The sequence below is a fragment of the Rhinatrema bivittatum genome, chromosome 2, assembly GCF_901001135.1.
Source record: "Rhinatrema bivittatum chromosome 2, aRhiBiv1.1, whole genome shotgun sequence".
NCBI lineage: Eukaryota > Metazoa > Chordata > Amphibia > Gymnophiona > Rhinatrematidae > Rhinatrema > Rhinatrema bivittatum.
The window spans coordinates 312,702,237-312,719,858 of NC_042616.1; the positions used below are offsets into that span (position 1 = coordinate 312,702,237).

At 43.9% G+C, this 17,622-nt stretch overlaps 1 protein-coding gene across 3 annotated transcripts in view; it reads left to right on the plus strand.

Annotated features, from left to right (window-relative positions):
- The window catches only part of DDC (dopa decarboxylase), a 315,358-nt gene that overhangs the window by 159,964 nt on the left and 137,772 nt on the right, over window positions 1-17,622 (plus strand). For all 3 annotated transcript variants that reach the window (XM_029589726.1, XM_029589729.1, XM_029589727.1), the window contains exon 7: window positions 11,477-11,543. In XM_029589726.1, the coding sequence (XP_029445586.1) occupies window positions 11,477-11,543 (67 nt within the window). The remainder of the gene's footprint in view (window positions 1-11,476; window positions 11,544-17,622) is intronic.

Genomic DNA, 17,622 nt, shown 5'->3' on the forward strand with positions numbered 1-17,622 from the left:
TCGTGCAGCAGTGCTGCTGATGAGAGCGGGTGCTGTTACTTTAAGTGGTGTCTGGAAATGAATGCTGGGGTGGGATCTGTGACTCGGGCAGATCCACACAGAAGGCATTTCCAGCACTGTTAATTTTCTTTCTTTGGAGCAGGAGATACATTTTGCCAACATACAGGCCATCGGTCATCACATTTTGTTATTCCTAAAGCCCATCCGAGTGGCCATTCTGAGCACAGATTCTCAGTAAAGGGGCTGTGATTTTATTGGGAAAGCTCGTACGTCTCTATTAGGTCTCGCTGGCCATGTCACCGCCCAGACCTCCTGCCTGGCCCTAATATGGGCTCAGTTGTAAGAATGTTGGTGTTGGTATCACTTAGGGGAAGCTATGTAATAGCAGACAAAATATATAAAATCTCGCACAATCAGAAAGGTGGAAGGAACTGACTTACATCCTTAAGTAGAATTGATATCTATCTTTATTAGAATAAAGAATGCTTCAGGATGGAAGCTTGCGGGGCAGCCTTTATTCACAAAGGGGGTCGATTTTCGAAGGCCCGCTCAGGCGTCCGTGTGCGCGTGGGTCCTGTTTGCCAGCTGAGAATGAATGAGAAGCCCCTGAAGCAGGCATTCGAAATGTGATACCATGTCAGGCTTGACAGGCACATTGAATAAGATTTATGTTCAGCATCCGCGGGGCGTTATGATACTCCATTTTTAAACTAAAGGGTTTTTTATCTGTGTAAGATATACAATTTGAATAAGTAAGATTTATTAGACTTTGTTTGCAGCATTTTTGTCTTTATATATTTTCAGTGTTGCCTTTTTATAGGTAGGGTTGTTACTGTCTGAGTGGCTGCAGTTAGTGTTGTTCTGGTATGGGAGGTTTACCAGATCATAATTTGTTTATTCATGGCTTTCCGAGGGCCAAGCCTACACCCAGTGAATGTTGCAAAAGGCTGAATACCATATGGGTTCCAATTGTCTTTTGTCTGTTGGGGAGAGGGGCAGAGGAAGTGAAACTGCTGAAGACTTTGGGGGTGGAAGGTGTAGGAGGGGAGAGGGGATGGAGGGAGTGAGACTGCAGGTGACTTGGCAGCGGGTGGTGGGGGGGATGGAGATGGACGTAAAGAGGGAGCTGAGGGAGAGAGACTGAATCCCTTACTATAAATGTCACTGCCCGCCACTGCATGGAGCAGATTAGCAATTTTGGATCCAGGGGAAGGATGTTCACTGCTACAAACATGCAATATAAGTATCAGCTCTGGGTGCTTTTTTTATTCCTCCTTTCATGACTGATCAGCTACTTCAAAGCAGATTATATTCAGTACTGCATATATTTCTCTGTTTCCAGAGGGTTTACAATCTAATTGCATACATGAGGCAATGGAATGTGAAGTGTCACAAGGTACTCAGCAGGATTTCATCCCTGGCTTCCCTGTTTCACGTCCTGCTGCTCTAATCACTAGGCTGCTATGCCACTCCCAGTCTGCCCATCCACATCTTCTTCTCCTTATTATAGTCCAAGCTCATAGATCCTCTGTGCTTGCCCCATGTTTTCTTGAATTCTGATACTGAGTGATGTGGGACTTCTGAGGTTGTACTTCTGAGGAAAGAAGGCACATCCAGGAGCCCTGTTTGCAAACATCATAGTGCTTGTGATGGATTATATAAGTGTGAGTGTGAATCGGTTGTTTGCTCTTTCGGATGGTGGAGGGACTGGGGGCACTCCATGGGGTTGGCATGTTGCACATTTGGAACTGGTCGGAGAGGGTTCTTTTTCCCTCAATGCATGGTTGGACTCTGGAGTTTGTTGCCGGGGGATGTGGTTGCGGCAGTTAGTGTGGCTGGGTTTGGGGAGGGTTTGGATAGGTTCTTGGAGGAGAAGTCCATTACCCTGTTATTAATCAAGTTGACCTAGAAAATAGCCACTGCTATTATTAGCATCAGTAGTAATATACTTAGTTTTTGGGTACTTGCAAAGTACTTGTAGCCTGGATTGGCCTCTGTTGGAAACAGGATGCTGGGCTTGATGGATCCTTGGTCTGACCCAGTATGGCAATTTCTTATGTTCTTATGTTCTTATATTGTAAGCCCAGGGGACATAATCAGAACACCTCCTTAAAGCAGGAGAACCTTGTCAGCTCTGACAGGCAGCTAATCCAAAACTGTGCCTCCTGCATATAGCACGATGGTCCTGCTCCATGACACTGCATAGCACTACAGTACCATGAAGCAGGACCAAATTAAGATTTTACTGGAAATTTATTTTATTGATTATTAATTGCAGTTATTCCCCTTGTAGAAATATATTCCTGCTTGTCACAGTAAATATATGTAAGGGACTTATCAGGCATGCAGGGAGTCTGTATCTCTCTATACGACTATAAACCAGGAACTGAAGAAATTGCCCTGCCTGTCTCAGAGATTTATGTAAGTACATTTGCCAAATGACTTGCATATTTTTACACATGATAATTACCTGGCATAAGGGATATTAAACATGCTTATTGTGTGCAGTACTGACTGGGTGAGAGTTCAGGCTGCAGAACCAGGAAGGTCTGAATGACCTGGAGAAGAACCGGATAAACTGGTGGAGGAATTGGTAAACTGGTTAATTTATTTATTTATTTATTTATTTATTAACTTTTATTTACCGACATTCGTGAAACACATCATGCCGGTTTACAAAGAACTCAGGCGGGAAATACAATAAAACAATATAAACAATATAATAATATAATATAACAAGATAAAAAAATAACATTGATAGCAGAAACAGGAGTCCATTTACACGCAGATGTTTTAAAATTGGCCAACTTACACGCATAAATTGGGACTTAACACTTGTGTATATTTTTAAAATAGGTAGAAAAAGTATGCATGTTCAATGCATTGATATATGTGGTTTCAATGCATTGAATGTATTTGCACGTAAGCCTACATGCATGCGTATGTTGCAGGATAGAGATTCACATATTTTATAAAATGCATATATATCATACGTCCAGGTTATAAGATACTTGCACAGATCTGCTCGTGGCCTCATATGGGCACATATGCTGCTGCTCACATCTGTTTAAAGTTATCGTCCCAATGTATTACTATTGCAAGTAATAAAAAAAAAATTAGTTCATTAACTTTTACCAAGCACATCTGGATTCTCATAGTCTATAGGAAACAGAGGCACATTGCATTATAGTAATTGATAAATGTTTTGGCATTGGAAAATAAAGAAAATCTGTTTGTTTTGTAAGTTAAAACAGAAACTGACTCCTGAAACTCTGTAAAGTTCTCCCTAATAGTTCTTGTGTCAGGGGGAAGTAGTTCCTGTATTTAATGATCAGAGCCCCCGATTTCCTATGTCAGATCTTTCAAACTTCTGTGGCAATGATGTGGCAAATTTGCATAATTTTACATATATTTGCAATTTAAATAATGTATTTTTTTTGTTTTTATAAAAACAAGGTTGTCTTCTGACATTTCCGTGCCGCGGTAATTTCTTTTGCTCTTTATTAGAGGGAAAGGGATCTTAATGATTAGGGCTGGGGAAGAAGGAGGAGAAGGGATCTGGGGCTGGGGAGAGAGAAGATCTCAAAAGAGAGAAAAGGGGATCTCAGAGGAGAGGAATGAAAAAGGAGTGTTAGGCAGGATGAGAAGAGGAATATGGAATGGAGGAGGATGGAGACAGAGAGTGAGGAAAGGATGGAGGAACCAGAGAGGATAAGAAAATGAAATAGAGGAGAGGAAGGGAGGGAAGAGGGGATCAGGAATGGTAGAGATGATCAAGGATGGGGAGGAGGGAAGAAAGGGAGGATTAGGGTTAGGGACGGAAGAGATGGGGGAAAGATTATGGATGGGGAGGAGGAGGGAGAATAGGAAAAGAAGGAGATCCTGAGATCTGAGGGAGGCTAGGGCCAAGGGATGGACACTTCCTTCTCCTCTCCATGGCCCCACCCCCACTAACCCAAATTTCAGGACCTCCTTCCTCTTCTCCTCCTCTATCCTTGAGATTTGGGGGAAAGGGGGGGCTGATATCCATAGAGAGGAGGGAGAAGTGTCCCTCCCCTGGCCCCCATCTCTGCTCCCCCTCACATTCCAACCCCCCAAAACCCTATCCTTTTTCTCTGTCAGCCTTGCCACTCCACATTCTCTCCTTTCCTTTTTCCACCCCAGTATTTTTATTGTTCCCTTCCCATCTGCCCATGCATACACTCACCCACCCTCCCTTCCCCAGCATCCCTTCCTCACAACTTCTGATTCCCGTCTCCCTATCACACACTCGCCTTCTCTCCAGTCCCATCGTCACACACACACCCCCCATCTCCCAGCCCCTTTCCAATAACCACTCCAGTCTCTCTATCACAAGCCCCCATCTTCCCTTCTCTGCCTAGCCTCTCCCATTTCACACAGCCCCCGCCATCACCCTTTCCCTTATCCCTCCTCCCATTTCACCTAACTTCCCCCTTATTCCCTCATCTCCCATTTCACATAACCTCCCCCTTCATTTCCCCCTCCCATTTCATACAACCTTTCTCCCCTCCCCTTATTTCTCCCCTTCCTATTTCACATGACTTGCCCCCGATTTTCTCCTTCCTATTTCACACAACCTCTTCCCCCTTAACCCTTTGCAATGATCCAACCTCTCTTGTTCCCTGCCAGCTGCACAGAGAAGCAGGTGAATGGCGGTGTTCTCTTCCTTTTCTGCCAAGCTGAGCCATCTTCTGCAGCTTTCAATCACAGTTGAACAGCATTCAGCTTGACTGCCAGAGGAGGAGGAGGACCATGCTATCTGACATGCTGCTGCTTATATCCCCCTCCCACATGAAACATAACGGAGGTGAGGGGGAGGGGGGGGGGAAGAAGGATGAGAATCAGTGAGTGGTTTTGTAGCTATGTGGTGGCTGAAAACATTGCTAGCCAATAGGACAGCAGTGATCGCCTCCCTTGGATAGGACCCAGCTCCCTGGCTTCCCGCCGAGATGTCATGAAAATCAGGAAATTCCACGGGAAGGGGCAGATTTTGCAGCCCTTCCTGCGGCCACAGAATTGCAAGAGATTAGGGGCCCTGCTTAGTTATGATGCGATGTTTGAGTTTATGATTACCAACGAGCTAATTTGGTTAGCAGCTGCAGCTGGATGTGAAATTAAGTTTTCATTAAAGGGTAGATTTACAACATATCGCGCGTGAGTCCTTGTGCGCGCGCTAGTACTCCCTCCCTCTTCCCCTGTCCTCCCTGACCCCCTGAAAACCGCCTACCTTTTTTTTTTTCCCTTTGTTTCAGAACTTACGCCAACTCCTGAGCTGGCTTAAGTTGCGCACGCCGGCAGGCTGCCGGTGCGCGATTCCCCCAGCACAGCGGCAAATGGCCACCGTACTGGCACCTCAAGCCCCGCCTCTCCCCACCCCTTTTCTTGTCAATTAAATGTGATATTATTTACATTTCCCTTTCATATTTAAAGGGGGCCTTTTAGCTAAAGTTAGTGTAGTAATTGACTTCAAATGGACAAGGAGAAGATATAAGAATTTATTATTATTATTAACTTTCCATGAAGCACACAGTTATATTTGAAATGACAAATTAGATATCTTTGCATCAGATCTTGGCTAGCCAATATCTGCATGTGGACCCAAGGTGGGTACGCCTTTCAAGTTACCATTAAGTGACAGTATTTCAAATTATTTATGGATATTGACTGCTCCACTTGAAAAGGAGTTTTAGAGTTTAAAGTTAAAATCAATAAAGGTGGTTAGGGATATGAACAGTTGGTAGTGATGAGCTAAAGAGCACTTTGCCAAAGATCATTGTGCTTCCTTTCTGCTTTAAGAGCAGTGTAAACCTTTGAGTACACTGGTTTCTTGTTCTGTATATTTTTGCTGTGGGGTTTAAAATTGTGACCTAGTAATAGAATATTATAGTCATGTATTTTCTCATATACTATGTTTTCTGATTATTGACAATACCTGCCTGGAGCCAATGAGGAGTAAGGGATTGATTGCTGATGAGCCTTCTTATTTAGGTATAAAGGATGGCTGTTCTTTATTTAGAGGGGCAGAGATACAGAGATGTAGTACTGATGTTTAGCTGCAGCTAGCTGTAGACTGAGAAAGAAAGAAAAGTACTTTCTCTTTTGCTGCTTTCCTATTCTGATAGCAGGAAAAGGCAGGGAGGATAATTTTCAGACAGATGTGCATGGCAGCATATATGCACATATTTGGCCATGAGCAGATTTATGCTAGTATTTTATAACATGTGTGTATAATTTTATAAAATACGCATAGCTCTACCTCGCAATATATGTGCATATGTAGGCTTACGTGCGAATATATGCAATGCATTGAAACAATGTATATCAATGCATGGAAAGCGAAAAGACAAAGGAGATCGGTGTAAAAAGGTGCCTTTATTGAAGCTTGCCCGACTCTGGCTTCCACTTTGTTTTTTAAAGGCACCTTTCTATACCGATCTCCTTTGTCTTTTCGCTTACCAGCATATTGGATCAGCTTCCGCTTTGTTTTTTGGGTCTGTCAATGCATGGAACACACGTACTTTACCTATGTGTTTTAAAAATATGCACAGGTATATTTTATGTGTGAAAGTAAAGTAGACCTACTTGCATATATCGGTGTATTTTAAAACCATGTGCGTGTCAAGGAAATTACCAGTTTTATCAATTAGTCCACCAGCTCGCCAGTCCTTCTCCAGGTCTTCAAGACCCTACTGGTTTTTCAGCCTGAACTCTCCCCAGTTCCCCAAGACTTCCCATTCAGTCAGAGCTACACAATGAACATGTTTAATATCATTTACGCTTTATAATTAGCAAGTGTAAAATTACACAAGTTGGCAAATCTAGATGTGCATATAAATGTTAGCCCCGCCCTAGAACTGTTGCAATTCTGCCCACAGCCGGAGCTACGGGCAGCCTCTCACCTTACTTTCTTCTCCTGTGGCCCGGAGGCCGCCGGCGTTCACCACTCCCACGCGGTCCAGAGGTCGTCCTGGGGCATTGCTCCTTGTGGCAGGAGCCGCTGACTTCCTCCTCCTCTTCACGGCCTGGAAGTCGCAGGCGCCGGTGTTTCCCGGCGGCCGGTGCTGTCCTTGGTCTGTCTTCTCCAGCATCGGGGCCTGGTTCATGGCCCAGCTCCTGCTCCTGCACTCTTCAGCGGCAGGAGCCCTCCTCTCTATATTTAAAGGGCTCGTGGCCGGATATGTCCCGGGCCCCACCTGTTGAATCCTCCCTGGGCGTCTCCTCGTCCAGCCCTATAAGAAGGGCCTGTCTTCAGTTCTTCCTTGCCTTGGCAAGGGGCTAGTCCTCCTTTGGACTCCTCGCTTCTTGCTCCTGCCTGGCATTTCCTTGTCTTCATGGGATCCCTCGTCGTTCATGTTCCTGGTCTCTGCTGATGTCTCTTCCGTTCCTAAGGTGTCCAGATGTTCCTGTCATCCGTCACATCTCCAGATGTATCCTGAGGCTCTGCGCTGTCCCGGCCCTGCGTGGTCCTCGACCAGCCCGGCTGGGTTGTGTAGGGCGCGCAGTGGTCAGAGTGGTCCGCGACCACTCCGGCTGGGATGTGTAGGGCGCTCGGTGGGATAGCTCCATCCGTCATCGCCGAGGATTCTCCAAGTCCCTCGTCAGACTACGACTATGTTCCTGATGTTCCGATGTCCTCCGTGTCCTGACGTCCTTCGTGTCTGATGTCCAGGTGTCCGCCTGTCCTGATGCTTGTCTGTTCTGATGTTTGTGAGTCCAGATATCTTCCCCTTTTCCTGGGCTTGTCCCGCTCCCCTCGTGGTCTGCTACCAGCCGGCCGGCTGTGTAGAGCACGTAGGGGACAGTGTGATCCGCGACCAGCCCGGCTGGGCTGGGTAGGGCACCTGAGGGAACTTGCTCACCTGTCCACCCCTTCCTGTTCCTGACTTCCTGAGGGGCTATCGCCCGTCCTGCGCTTCTGTGCTGCTCTTCGCCGAGTGTCTGAGTGGTGGGAGGCCCTGCGCTCTCTTGGAAGTTCCGGACTTTTATTTTCCTGATTTTAACTTGCCGTGCCATGCCTTGCCGTGCCTTGCCTTGCTTCCTGTGCTTGAGTCTTCGTCAGTTCCAGAGTCTTCATCTTAATCAGCTCCTGAGTCTTCGTCTTCGTCAGCACCTGAGTCTGTCCAGTACCCGTGGCCTTCGTCCGCCTCTGCCTCCTGTCTGGCCTGCTGCCTCTGCCGGTACGAAGCGGCAGGTCCGAAATGGCTTGGAGTGGTCGGAGACTACTCAGAGACCAACCTTGCATGGTTGGCCTCCTGGAGGCCATGCAAGTCGGCAGGGGCCTGGGCTTCCGGTCTCCGCCCAGACGAGGCTCCGTCTCACCTCCCTTGGCGCTTCCTCGTAGCTCCTCTCCCGTTTCGCCGAGGTCCAAGGGCACACTCCACTCATCCCAACACAGCAAGAACAGCCCTAGACGGCCCCTTTTTTATGCACGTATATGAATGTGCAAAAGTGAAAATATGCACAAGTAGAGGCTACTTACAAGCATACATGCTAATTTTTACACAGCTAATGTTTTCAAAATTCACCTCATAGCTTTTTGTTGTGTTTCTTAGCAAGAGAATTAAAGTGATATTCTCAGTTTTTGTTTAGATTAATTTAGTTCAGAGAAGTTTCAGAACATTTTTTCACAATTATATTTAGAGTAGAGCGGGAAAGTTATCATTTCTTTTTGTGAGATATGGACATTCCTCTCCGGCAAGCAAGTTGATACTGAATCCATGCAGAATGCTGGAAACAAGTCTTCCCAAACAGCAGCTGCTTCATCAATCATTAAAATGGAAAAGATGTTTGTCTAAAGGATTCAAAGATCATGTGCTATTTAACTGAGAACTAATGCTAATAATCTGGCAAGAATTTAGGTGGGAACTCTGTATTTTTTTCTTGAACTGAACTGAGATACTGGGTGGAGAAGTGGTTTTCTGTTTTAACTTACAAAACAAACTGATTTTTTTTATTTTCCAATGCTAATACATTTTTCTTTTACTTTAAGCCATGTGCCTTGGTTTCCTACGGAGTATAAGAATCCAAATAGGCTATGTAAATGTGCATGATCTGATTTTGTTTGTGTCACTTGCAAGAGTAATACACATTGTGGGTTTATTTTATTGTATGTTGCTTGTATTTTCTGCTCCAGCCTCTTTTCTCCACATCCCTGGGAGATCCTGCAGTCAGTTGTGCGGGTGTGTTACACATGCCCATTCTAAGTCACACAGCTGAGAGGTGGAGTTATTTATGTGGCCCTTCCCATACATGGTGGGGGTTTACATGACTGGACACATGTTAGACCTGTTTGGGAATGCCTATAGAGACGACCATTGTACAGAGTCCAGAGTCAAGACAGTTTAACCCTCTTTTTAAATTTGCTTTGTTTGACCCAGCAGTTTCCTCCTATGCCTTTGGGTTTCTAGCTCAGTCAGAACCAGGGCTGGGATCTGATGCCATTTGCCTTCATTCATAACTACTAGGGGGTTTCCCCCCTATTTTATATCCCACTCCCCCACATAATGAACACCAGTCACTGTAGCCATAGTACTTGAGAAGCCTGTAATCATGTGCAGTGACTGTGACTCCCTCCCTCTCCCTCTCCTCCCCTACCCTGGGGTCTGTGAATGCTGTTTCTGCACCATCCCTAGGCCCGGCTGACCCAAGGAGCGGAAGATCCGAGTCGGGAATCAAACCCATGACCCTCTACAGGGCAGAGTGTACCACTTGCCTCTAAGACACTTTATTGGCCTAGCACCATCATTTTTAAAGACCATGCTATATAGATCTGTTATGTTAAGCAACACAATGTGTTGGAAAGAGTAAATTGTGTTCCAATTTGGGAGAACAATGCTATGAAATGCTTATGTAAATGGTATCATGATTTGTGAGTGTGTGGGTTTTGTTACAGGTAGGGTCAATAAAGGAAATAATTATTGTGTGCCTTTCTGTTTGCTTTGGCTACCAAGAGCTGTAGGGTGCATGGTACTGGTGAAAAAAAAAATATATATATATACAGGCAAAAAATAAAAAAGGAAAGTGATGTTTCTATATTTCTATATGTAACCCCACTTCAGTGTTAGGGCCAAATTGGTGCAGGGGACACAGTCCTGAGACGAAGTCCCAGTTTCTCTAGCATCAGTCCTTTACACTCGGGGCGTGGATTCTCTCACTGGGTGTTGGCTTAACCTCCTGGGCATAAGGCGTGCAGGGAAACGGGGGACCCACTTTCAGTCTCTCGCAGTTAAGTACTCACTGTCCATTGGCTCACAGGGACGATACCTTCCTTTAGGATAAAAACAGGCAGGACACTGGAGGTGGTGTTCAAATAAATTTTACTGTAACAAAAAATAACTGCACAGTCCTTTCGAAAGATATAAGTTCAGGAATCTAAAGAGAAAGCCACAAAAATTCACAGTGTCTGTTCCCACTTCGTTGTTTTCTGAGCCAGTAATCTCTGTGGGGGTAGGGAATTTTGAGAGATCCATACTCCTGGGAGACCGAAAGTGGGCTTCTGGCAATAAGACCTTGTCTTGTTCTCTCTGATAGTCCTCCAACTCTGGCCCTTAAATGACAAAGTTCCCAAAGTCACAACAAAACTGTTGCTCTCAAAATCTTCTTTTCCCCAGGCAGGTAAAGACGCCTCTGCACTTACTGGGTGTAGGGCAAAGCAATGCAACCCAGACTTTCTTTCCCTTAGGCAAGGGGGATTCCCTCCTGAAACTGGGATCAAGTCTGAAAACAGCATCAAGGAAAAAAAAAAAATCTCTTTTCCAAAAAGTTTACCTCTCCACAAAAAAACCTCCTTTCCCTTTTCTTCTCCAGGCCAGGAAAGGCCTAGCATGGGACTGCAGCCAAAACAACTCCTTCCAGCTCCTGCTCAGCTCCACCCCCCTCTGTTTTTTGCATGTGCTCAGCCTCAATTTACAAGGTCAAGCTGACCAATCCCAGCCTTGGGAGAAGGAACGTTTTAGGGATAGTCCTGAAAATGGCAAGTCCCTAGTATTGGTGAAAAGGGAAAATGTGTTAGTACGAGATCAGAGTATCACTTACATACGATATATATATATCCAGTCATAGATCTGTAAAGGGCACAAAACTGTACTGAGAGAGAGTGTGTAATCATAGCCCATTAAAGCACACTTGATACTGATAAATGCTTCATGAATATGAGTCCATATGACATATGTTTCTTAAAGGGTGAAATAAAAGCTATTGTCAGAGGAAAAAAAAAAGCCTCTGGAAGTTGATTGGTACATACAGTACACATATAACATTGCTTTTCTCTTTTTTTGGAGATTTTTTCTTACTGATGTTTTGATTATGGATTTCTCACCAGCACTTCCTTTCTGCTTCTTTTGTCTTTTTTGCTGCACTGAGGAATATTTCACTTTTTACTCCCTTCCTTCCTTTTTTTGGTTTTGTCTTGTATATAACATGGTATTTACCTGCTTCTGTATTCTTTGCTCTGCAGCTCTGTGCGACCCTTGGAACCACTCCTTCGTGTGCCTTTGACAGTCTGCTAGAACTGGGTCCTGTCTGTAAGTGTGTACTTACTTTTCAGATACTAGGTCCCATGTCAACTTGAAGACATGGGCTTTCGGTAGCTTCATTTAACAGATTAGGTCAACAATTGTTCAAGTATAATTTTTGTTTCCTCGTTATCTTCTTAACATGTTCAGTGCACAGCTGCTAGTCACATGGGTTGGTTCTGAAACCAGACCAGTATTTTGCAATTGGGTATAGACTACTGGAGTTTGGCAGTAGGCCCTGCTACAAGACCTGGACCGTGGCTTAGTTTCCATCTTCATCATCCATTCTGGCCTCTATTCCAGAGGTTCTCAACCTTTATTCTGTCGGGACACACCTGACAGATGATGCTCACATATGTGACACACTGAGCTCATGACCACAGGGGACTAAATGTAAAAACATGCTCTGCATCCACAGGAACTCCCTGACACCCAACAATGGGTGCACAACAGAACTAGGACATTTTCCTGTGCAACTCACCATACAAAAAAAGATAATCTGAATCTGGTGTCATCTCAGTAACAGCAACACAAACGTCCTCTACTACCAGGTGCATTGTAAAATACAAAACCTGAAAAAAAAAAACCCCACTCAGCACATGTGTAGCAAACCTGCCATACCGTAGCACTAAGTCCAAGGACTCAAACAGCAATAAACCTCCTTATAAAAAGGCAGCAGTGCACCATCAATACATATCCTATTGGGAAAACACAACAAATAAGACTGATAGAAATGCCTTCACCAAATACAGAATAAAAGACCACATTACACGTGTGGAGATAAAAACCAGAATGGAAACTCTAATAAGCCATTTAACATGCAATGCAAAGCTGGAGAACTAGAAACAGAAATATATTTCCTCCTATACTAAGCAAAATACAAAGACAGAAGAAATGCTCATTCTCAAAACTGAAATATTATGGCTCTTGCACTCTTGTCACTCCTCCTCCATGGCTCTATCCCACAGTTCTCCCAATGATTCCCTTTCAATCATCCCCTCACACTCGCATCACTGCCCAGCATTCCCAACATCTTCTCACATCCTTTTCTGATCTCTGTATTCCCTCTCCCCCCTGCTTTACTGTCCCTACCCTCTTCCTCCCCTCTCTCCCTCCCTGCCCAGCCAGATTCTTCTCTCTTCTACTTCTCCCTGCCCAGAATCACCGGGAGAAAAGAGCATGGGCAGTATCACTTCCTGGCCCAGTGAGGGAAGATAAAGTTGATGTCCTGATGGGCCCAGAAGAGCAGGAGTTGGTAATGTCTCACTCTGACCTGGGAGAAGGAGAAAGCCTCCCACTGGGTCAGAAAGAGGAGAAGGAAGCAAGAGTAGCCTCCGGTCAGGTCCAATAAACAAGCCAGTCGACTCCCACCCAGGCTGATGAGGAGAGAGCAGCCTCCTGCTAGCCCTGCGGCACACCTCCCGGGACCTTGAGAACCACTGCTCTATTCTACCAAGTTTGGAGTTGCGCACAAAACTTTGCCCAGGAGTACATTCTGATTGGTGGAGGGACTTGCAAATCATATGCCTCAACCTTCCTAGGGCCATGTGCACTGACCACTCTGTACGTAGTCTCTCTTCTATGCCCTCACCGACCAGGGAGGCTTATTCCTGTTTTACCATTGCAGTTGCAGTAGTGGGGTCCATTCCTAAGTGGGAAGGAGAAAAGTTGGAGATACCCTCCAGGGCTCCCCCGGGGGTCTTTGCACTTGAACAAACTATTCTCAAATCTTACATGGTCTTACAACAAGTAACTTTACTTAATAATGTTCTTTAGTAGAAATTATCTGGCACAAGGTATATTTCTTAGAAGATGAATCAATATTTTAAGTACTAGGAGTCTATGTTCTGGGGTCTAAAGGTTCATATTTTCCTGGATGTCTCCAAGGAAACGCAGGCCAGAAGAAAACTTTTTTTTTTTTACAGCTAAAATAACAGGTCTTATCTATGGAAGCTGCTTTCTTTTTCAAGTTCCCCTGTAAGGGCTTGATAGCATATCAGGGGAACAATATATTTTTGTTGACCCAGTTCATTATCAGATAATTCTCAATTATTTTCTGTCCATTGCTGGTAGAGTGGTATTATGGGCTATGTTTTATGTTTTGTTATTTTTCCTAGCCCACTCCCCACCTCCCCCATTTTAATGTGGACTTGATAAGAATGTCTTCTATAATAGGATCTGTAATATGTATTTTGTTTTCTTATAGTCCTTGGTTTTGTATCATAGAAATGGTCTAAAACTTAATAAAGAATACATTTAAATAAAAAGAAGATGGCAGGATCTCCTATTGTAAGATATAGTTAGGATAGAGAAGGTACAGAGAAGGATGAGCAAAATGATAAATGGGATGGAACAGCTCCCCTATGAGGAAAGGCTAAAGAGGTTAGGGCTGTTCAGCTTGGAGAAGAGATGACTGAGGGGGGATATGATAGAGGTGTTTAAGATCATGAGAGGTCTAGAAAGGGTAAATGTGAATTGGTTATTTACTCTTTTGGATAATAGAAGGACTAGGGGGCAAACCATGAAGTTAGCAAGTAGCACATTTAAAACTTATCAGAGACAATTCTTTTTCACTCGACGCACAATTAAGCTCTGGAATTTGTTGCCAGAGGATGTGGTTAGTGCAGTTAGTGTAGCTGGGTTTAAAAAGGGTTTGGATAAGTTCTTGGAGAAGTCAATTAACAGCTATTAATCAAGTTGACTTAGAGAATAGCCACTGCTATTACTGGCATCAGTAGCATGGGATCTATTTAATGTTTGGATACTTGCCAGGTACTTGTAGCCTGGATTGGAAACAGGATGCTGGGCTTGATGGACCCTTGGTCTGACCCAGTATGGCATGTTCTTCTATTCTAAATGGGCACAGGGCTACCTCTACTCTTTAGGTCACTTGTGTGTACCTGAAAATCCAGTGCTTTGCTCTGCTTCAGTGCAGGACTGTCTCCTTTCCTTATTGCTCCTTGTTGTACCAGATGGTCACACTGGCCTTCCTCTCGTCCTTGCTGTGTCAGATGAGCACACTCTTCTTTCTCTCCTCCTTGCTGCACTGGAAGCATACACACACACGCACTAGCTGGATTAAGTAGTGTAAATTCTTACTGCTCTCCAAACAACAGGGAGTAGCTGCAGTTTTCCAAGCCCTTCCCTGAAGAACCAAAAACTCAAACAGCAGGATGTTCTCCTCTATTAGGAGAAACCCTAATAGTGAGGACTATCTTTCCAGACAATGGAGGAACTCTCCTCTCCTGCTGTGGTCCATTACAACTTAAGAGAAAAATAAGATGGGAAAGCTGAAATCTTGCTTCCTCCTCATTAAGTCCAAAAAAAATCAAGCTTTTTATATAGAGAAGGAAAAAAAAAACAGTTGATTGATTAGGATACACCAAACTAGAAATTTGTTATTTGTAACCTACAAATGCACATTAAAGTTAAATTCTTTCCATCTAATATGCTCCATACAGACAAACTTAAAGTACACACATAGTTTATTGAAGTGAATTGTTACCGCACTATGATGGCACATGATTAATTGTAATCTATACCACTTACTTTATTCATTATCGTGCCTTGCTGTAAACCATTGTGATGGTTATCTAACTTAACGACAGTATAGAAGAGCTTTTAAATAAATAAAATAAAATAAAGTAGAGTTCTCACAAGCCCTTTCCTCTGACCTTGTGGCTGTACTCAGGAGACACTCAGATCACACATAGCTGTGTACCTCCTGCAACTGTAAACTAAGCTACGCTATACTGTTTAACCACTTATATACTTAGTGGTTTACGCTATACTTAGTTAACCACTGTTAAACTAAGCTACGTTGTTAATCTTTTAACTAAACCCTGACTTCACTCTTATGACAACATGCCTTACACCTTCCCTAGGTCGATAACTTAAAGGAAGCTTGTAAACCGTTATTAAACCAACTTTACTATGCAAATCTTCTTCCTAACCAACGCTATGTTATGCCGCTGTTAATATGTTAACTACCCCATGACTTCTCTAATACTACAATGTACATATCACATTTCACAAGATTGTTAACTTAATGGAAGCATGTAAACCGTTGTGATAGCAATACCGAATGACAGTATATAAAAGTCTATAAATAAATAAATAAATAAAAATAAACTCTCAGTGGGGGAGAGAGAAAAACTGCTCCCTCTCCTCTCCACTGGCTCTCCAGCACCAAACTCTCTAGAACACTCTACAGAAGGGGGGGGGGGGGGAAGTCTGGTCCTCGAGGGCCACAAACTGGTTTGATTTTCAGGATATCCCTAATGAATGTGCATGAAATAGATTTGCATGCAACTGAGACCATGTGCATGCTGGTCTCTGTCATGAATATTCATAAAGGATATCCTGAAAATCCGACTCGGTTTGTGGCCCTCAAAGACAGGAATTGCCCACTCCTGCTCTAGAAACCTTTTGACTGTTCTGAGCACGGTCCATTACGGCACCACCCCCCCCCCCCCCCCCCCCCGGGTGCACTTACAAGTGGAGTGTACGATTACCTACACTCCAAACCTATCCTGGATGCACCAGGTATAATGAGGAAACCTAGGGGTCCTTACATATATACAATTTATAAAATCATTTCAAAAAGAAGTGTAGATGTCTGTACAGAAATATTTTAAAAGTACACACTAGTAAGTGGTAGTGCAGAGCCAACCCTAGATCAATTATTAACATTACTGCCTTGTCATTGTTTGTCAAATGCTGCAGTGATTTCACATTAACTTCTTTGCAGCATTGTGAATACTATTGCAGTGCTTCTGTTGTGCAAAATATTGCCAATATAACTGTTATCAAACATGGGTTCTGACACAAGAAGTTCAGATGTACAGGGGCAGTAGATTTTACTATACAAGATCAGCATTATTTGCATATTTTCCAAGAGGACCATTTGATTACAGACCAGGCAAACAGTTCTGTCAGACCAGTCTGCGAGGGGTGACATTCTTATATAGTAAGCAGCATCAGACCCAGGTCATTGTAAATGTAATACCTAGATTTGTCTTTGCTTCTTAATAGTTCAGTATCCATGACACAGGGACCCTAAATCGAGTCCTCGTCACTAGAATTTGCTCTCTTAGAGATGTTAGGGGATCTCACTTACTGCTTGGGTTATGATGATGTAAATTTATAGCAGAGGTTATCAAAGGGATGTAATATATTCCTTTAAGAAAGTGTATTGAGGGAGGGCCATTAGGCGGAGTCTTCCTTGAGTCTGAGTGGGGTTCAGAATGGGAACTAGGGCTCTTGCTGCAGATTTTCCAAAGAGGCTGATTAGGGAGTGAAGATGCTGCACAGCTGCTAGAGAAATCCAGAGTGGCCAAGCCACGGGAAGCCAGGGAGCCGGTGCCCAAAGGCAACCTAGGAGAGATACAGACCACAGCCACCTTGTGGAAATCCTTTGGAAACTGATTGGGCTGTACCAGATGAGTCTGCAAAGAATTCTGCATGGGGAAGTAAGTACCAAATCCTGACTGTTTGGAGGAGGGATGGAAAGCATTTTTTTTTATTCCATCCTGTCCTACTAAAGATGTAGAGGAAGAGTTTTTTGTCATAGCTATTGATGTTCCTGCAGCATCAATGCTATGAATCCCGATTTAATCAGTGAATTTTAATATTTGTTTATCTCTGACTGTTGAAAACCCCAAGGGGGTCCATATTCAAAAGCCATTTGGATGGATATCCTAACAGTTATCTGTCTAAATGGCATACCTGGCTATATTCAGCCCTTATCCAGCTAAATTCTAGCCAAGTAACTAGTAACCCGGCTATAATTTAGCCAGTTAAAATAGGGGCATTGTAAGGATGTTCTGGGAGAGACTGCGATATCTGGATAACCTAGCCAAATATCAGGTATATACGGCTAGGTTAGCTGGATAACTTTAATCCTGCTGCTGAGCAGGTCTAAAGTTGAACGGCTTCATGTGGCCGGATAACTGGCCACTTACCCGGATATCTTCAAAAGATATCCAGGTAACTAGCATTCATTACTAAACTAAATACAATGAAATTGTGGGCCTTTAGGCCCGAATCCCCCTCCAAGTATCAGCCATCCACTGTCCCAGACCCCTCT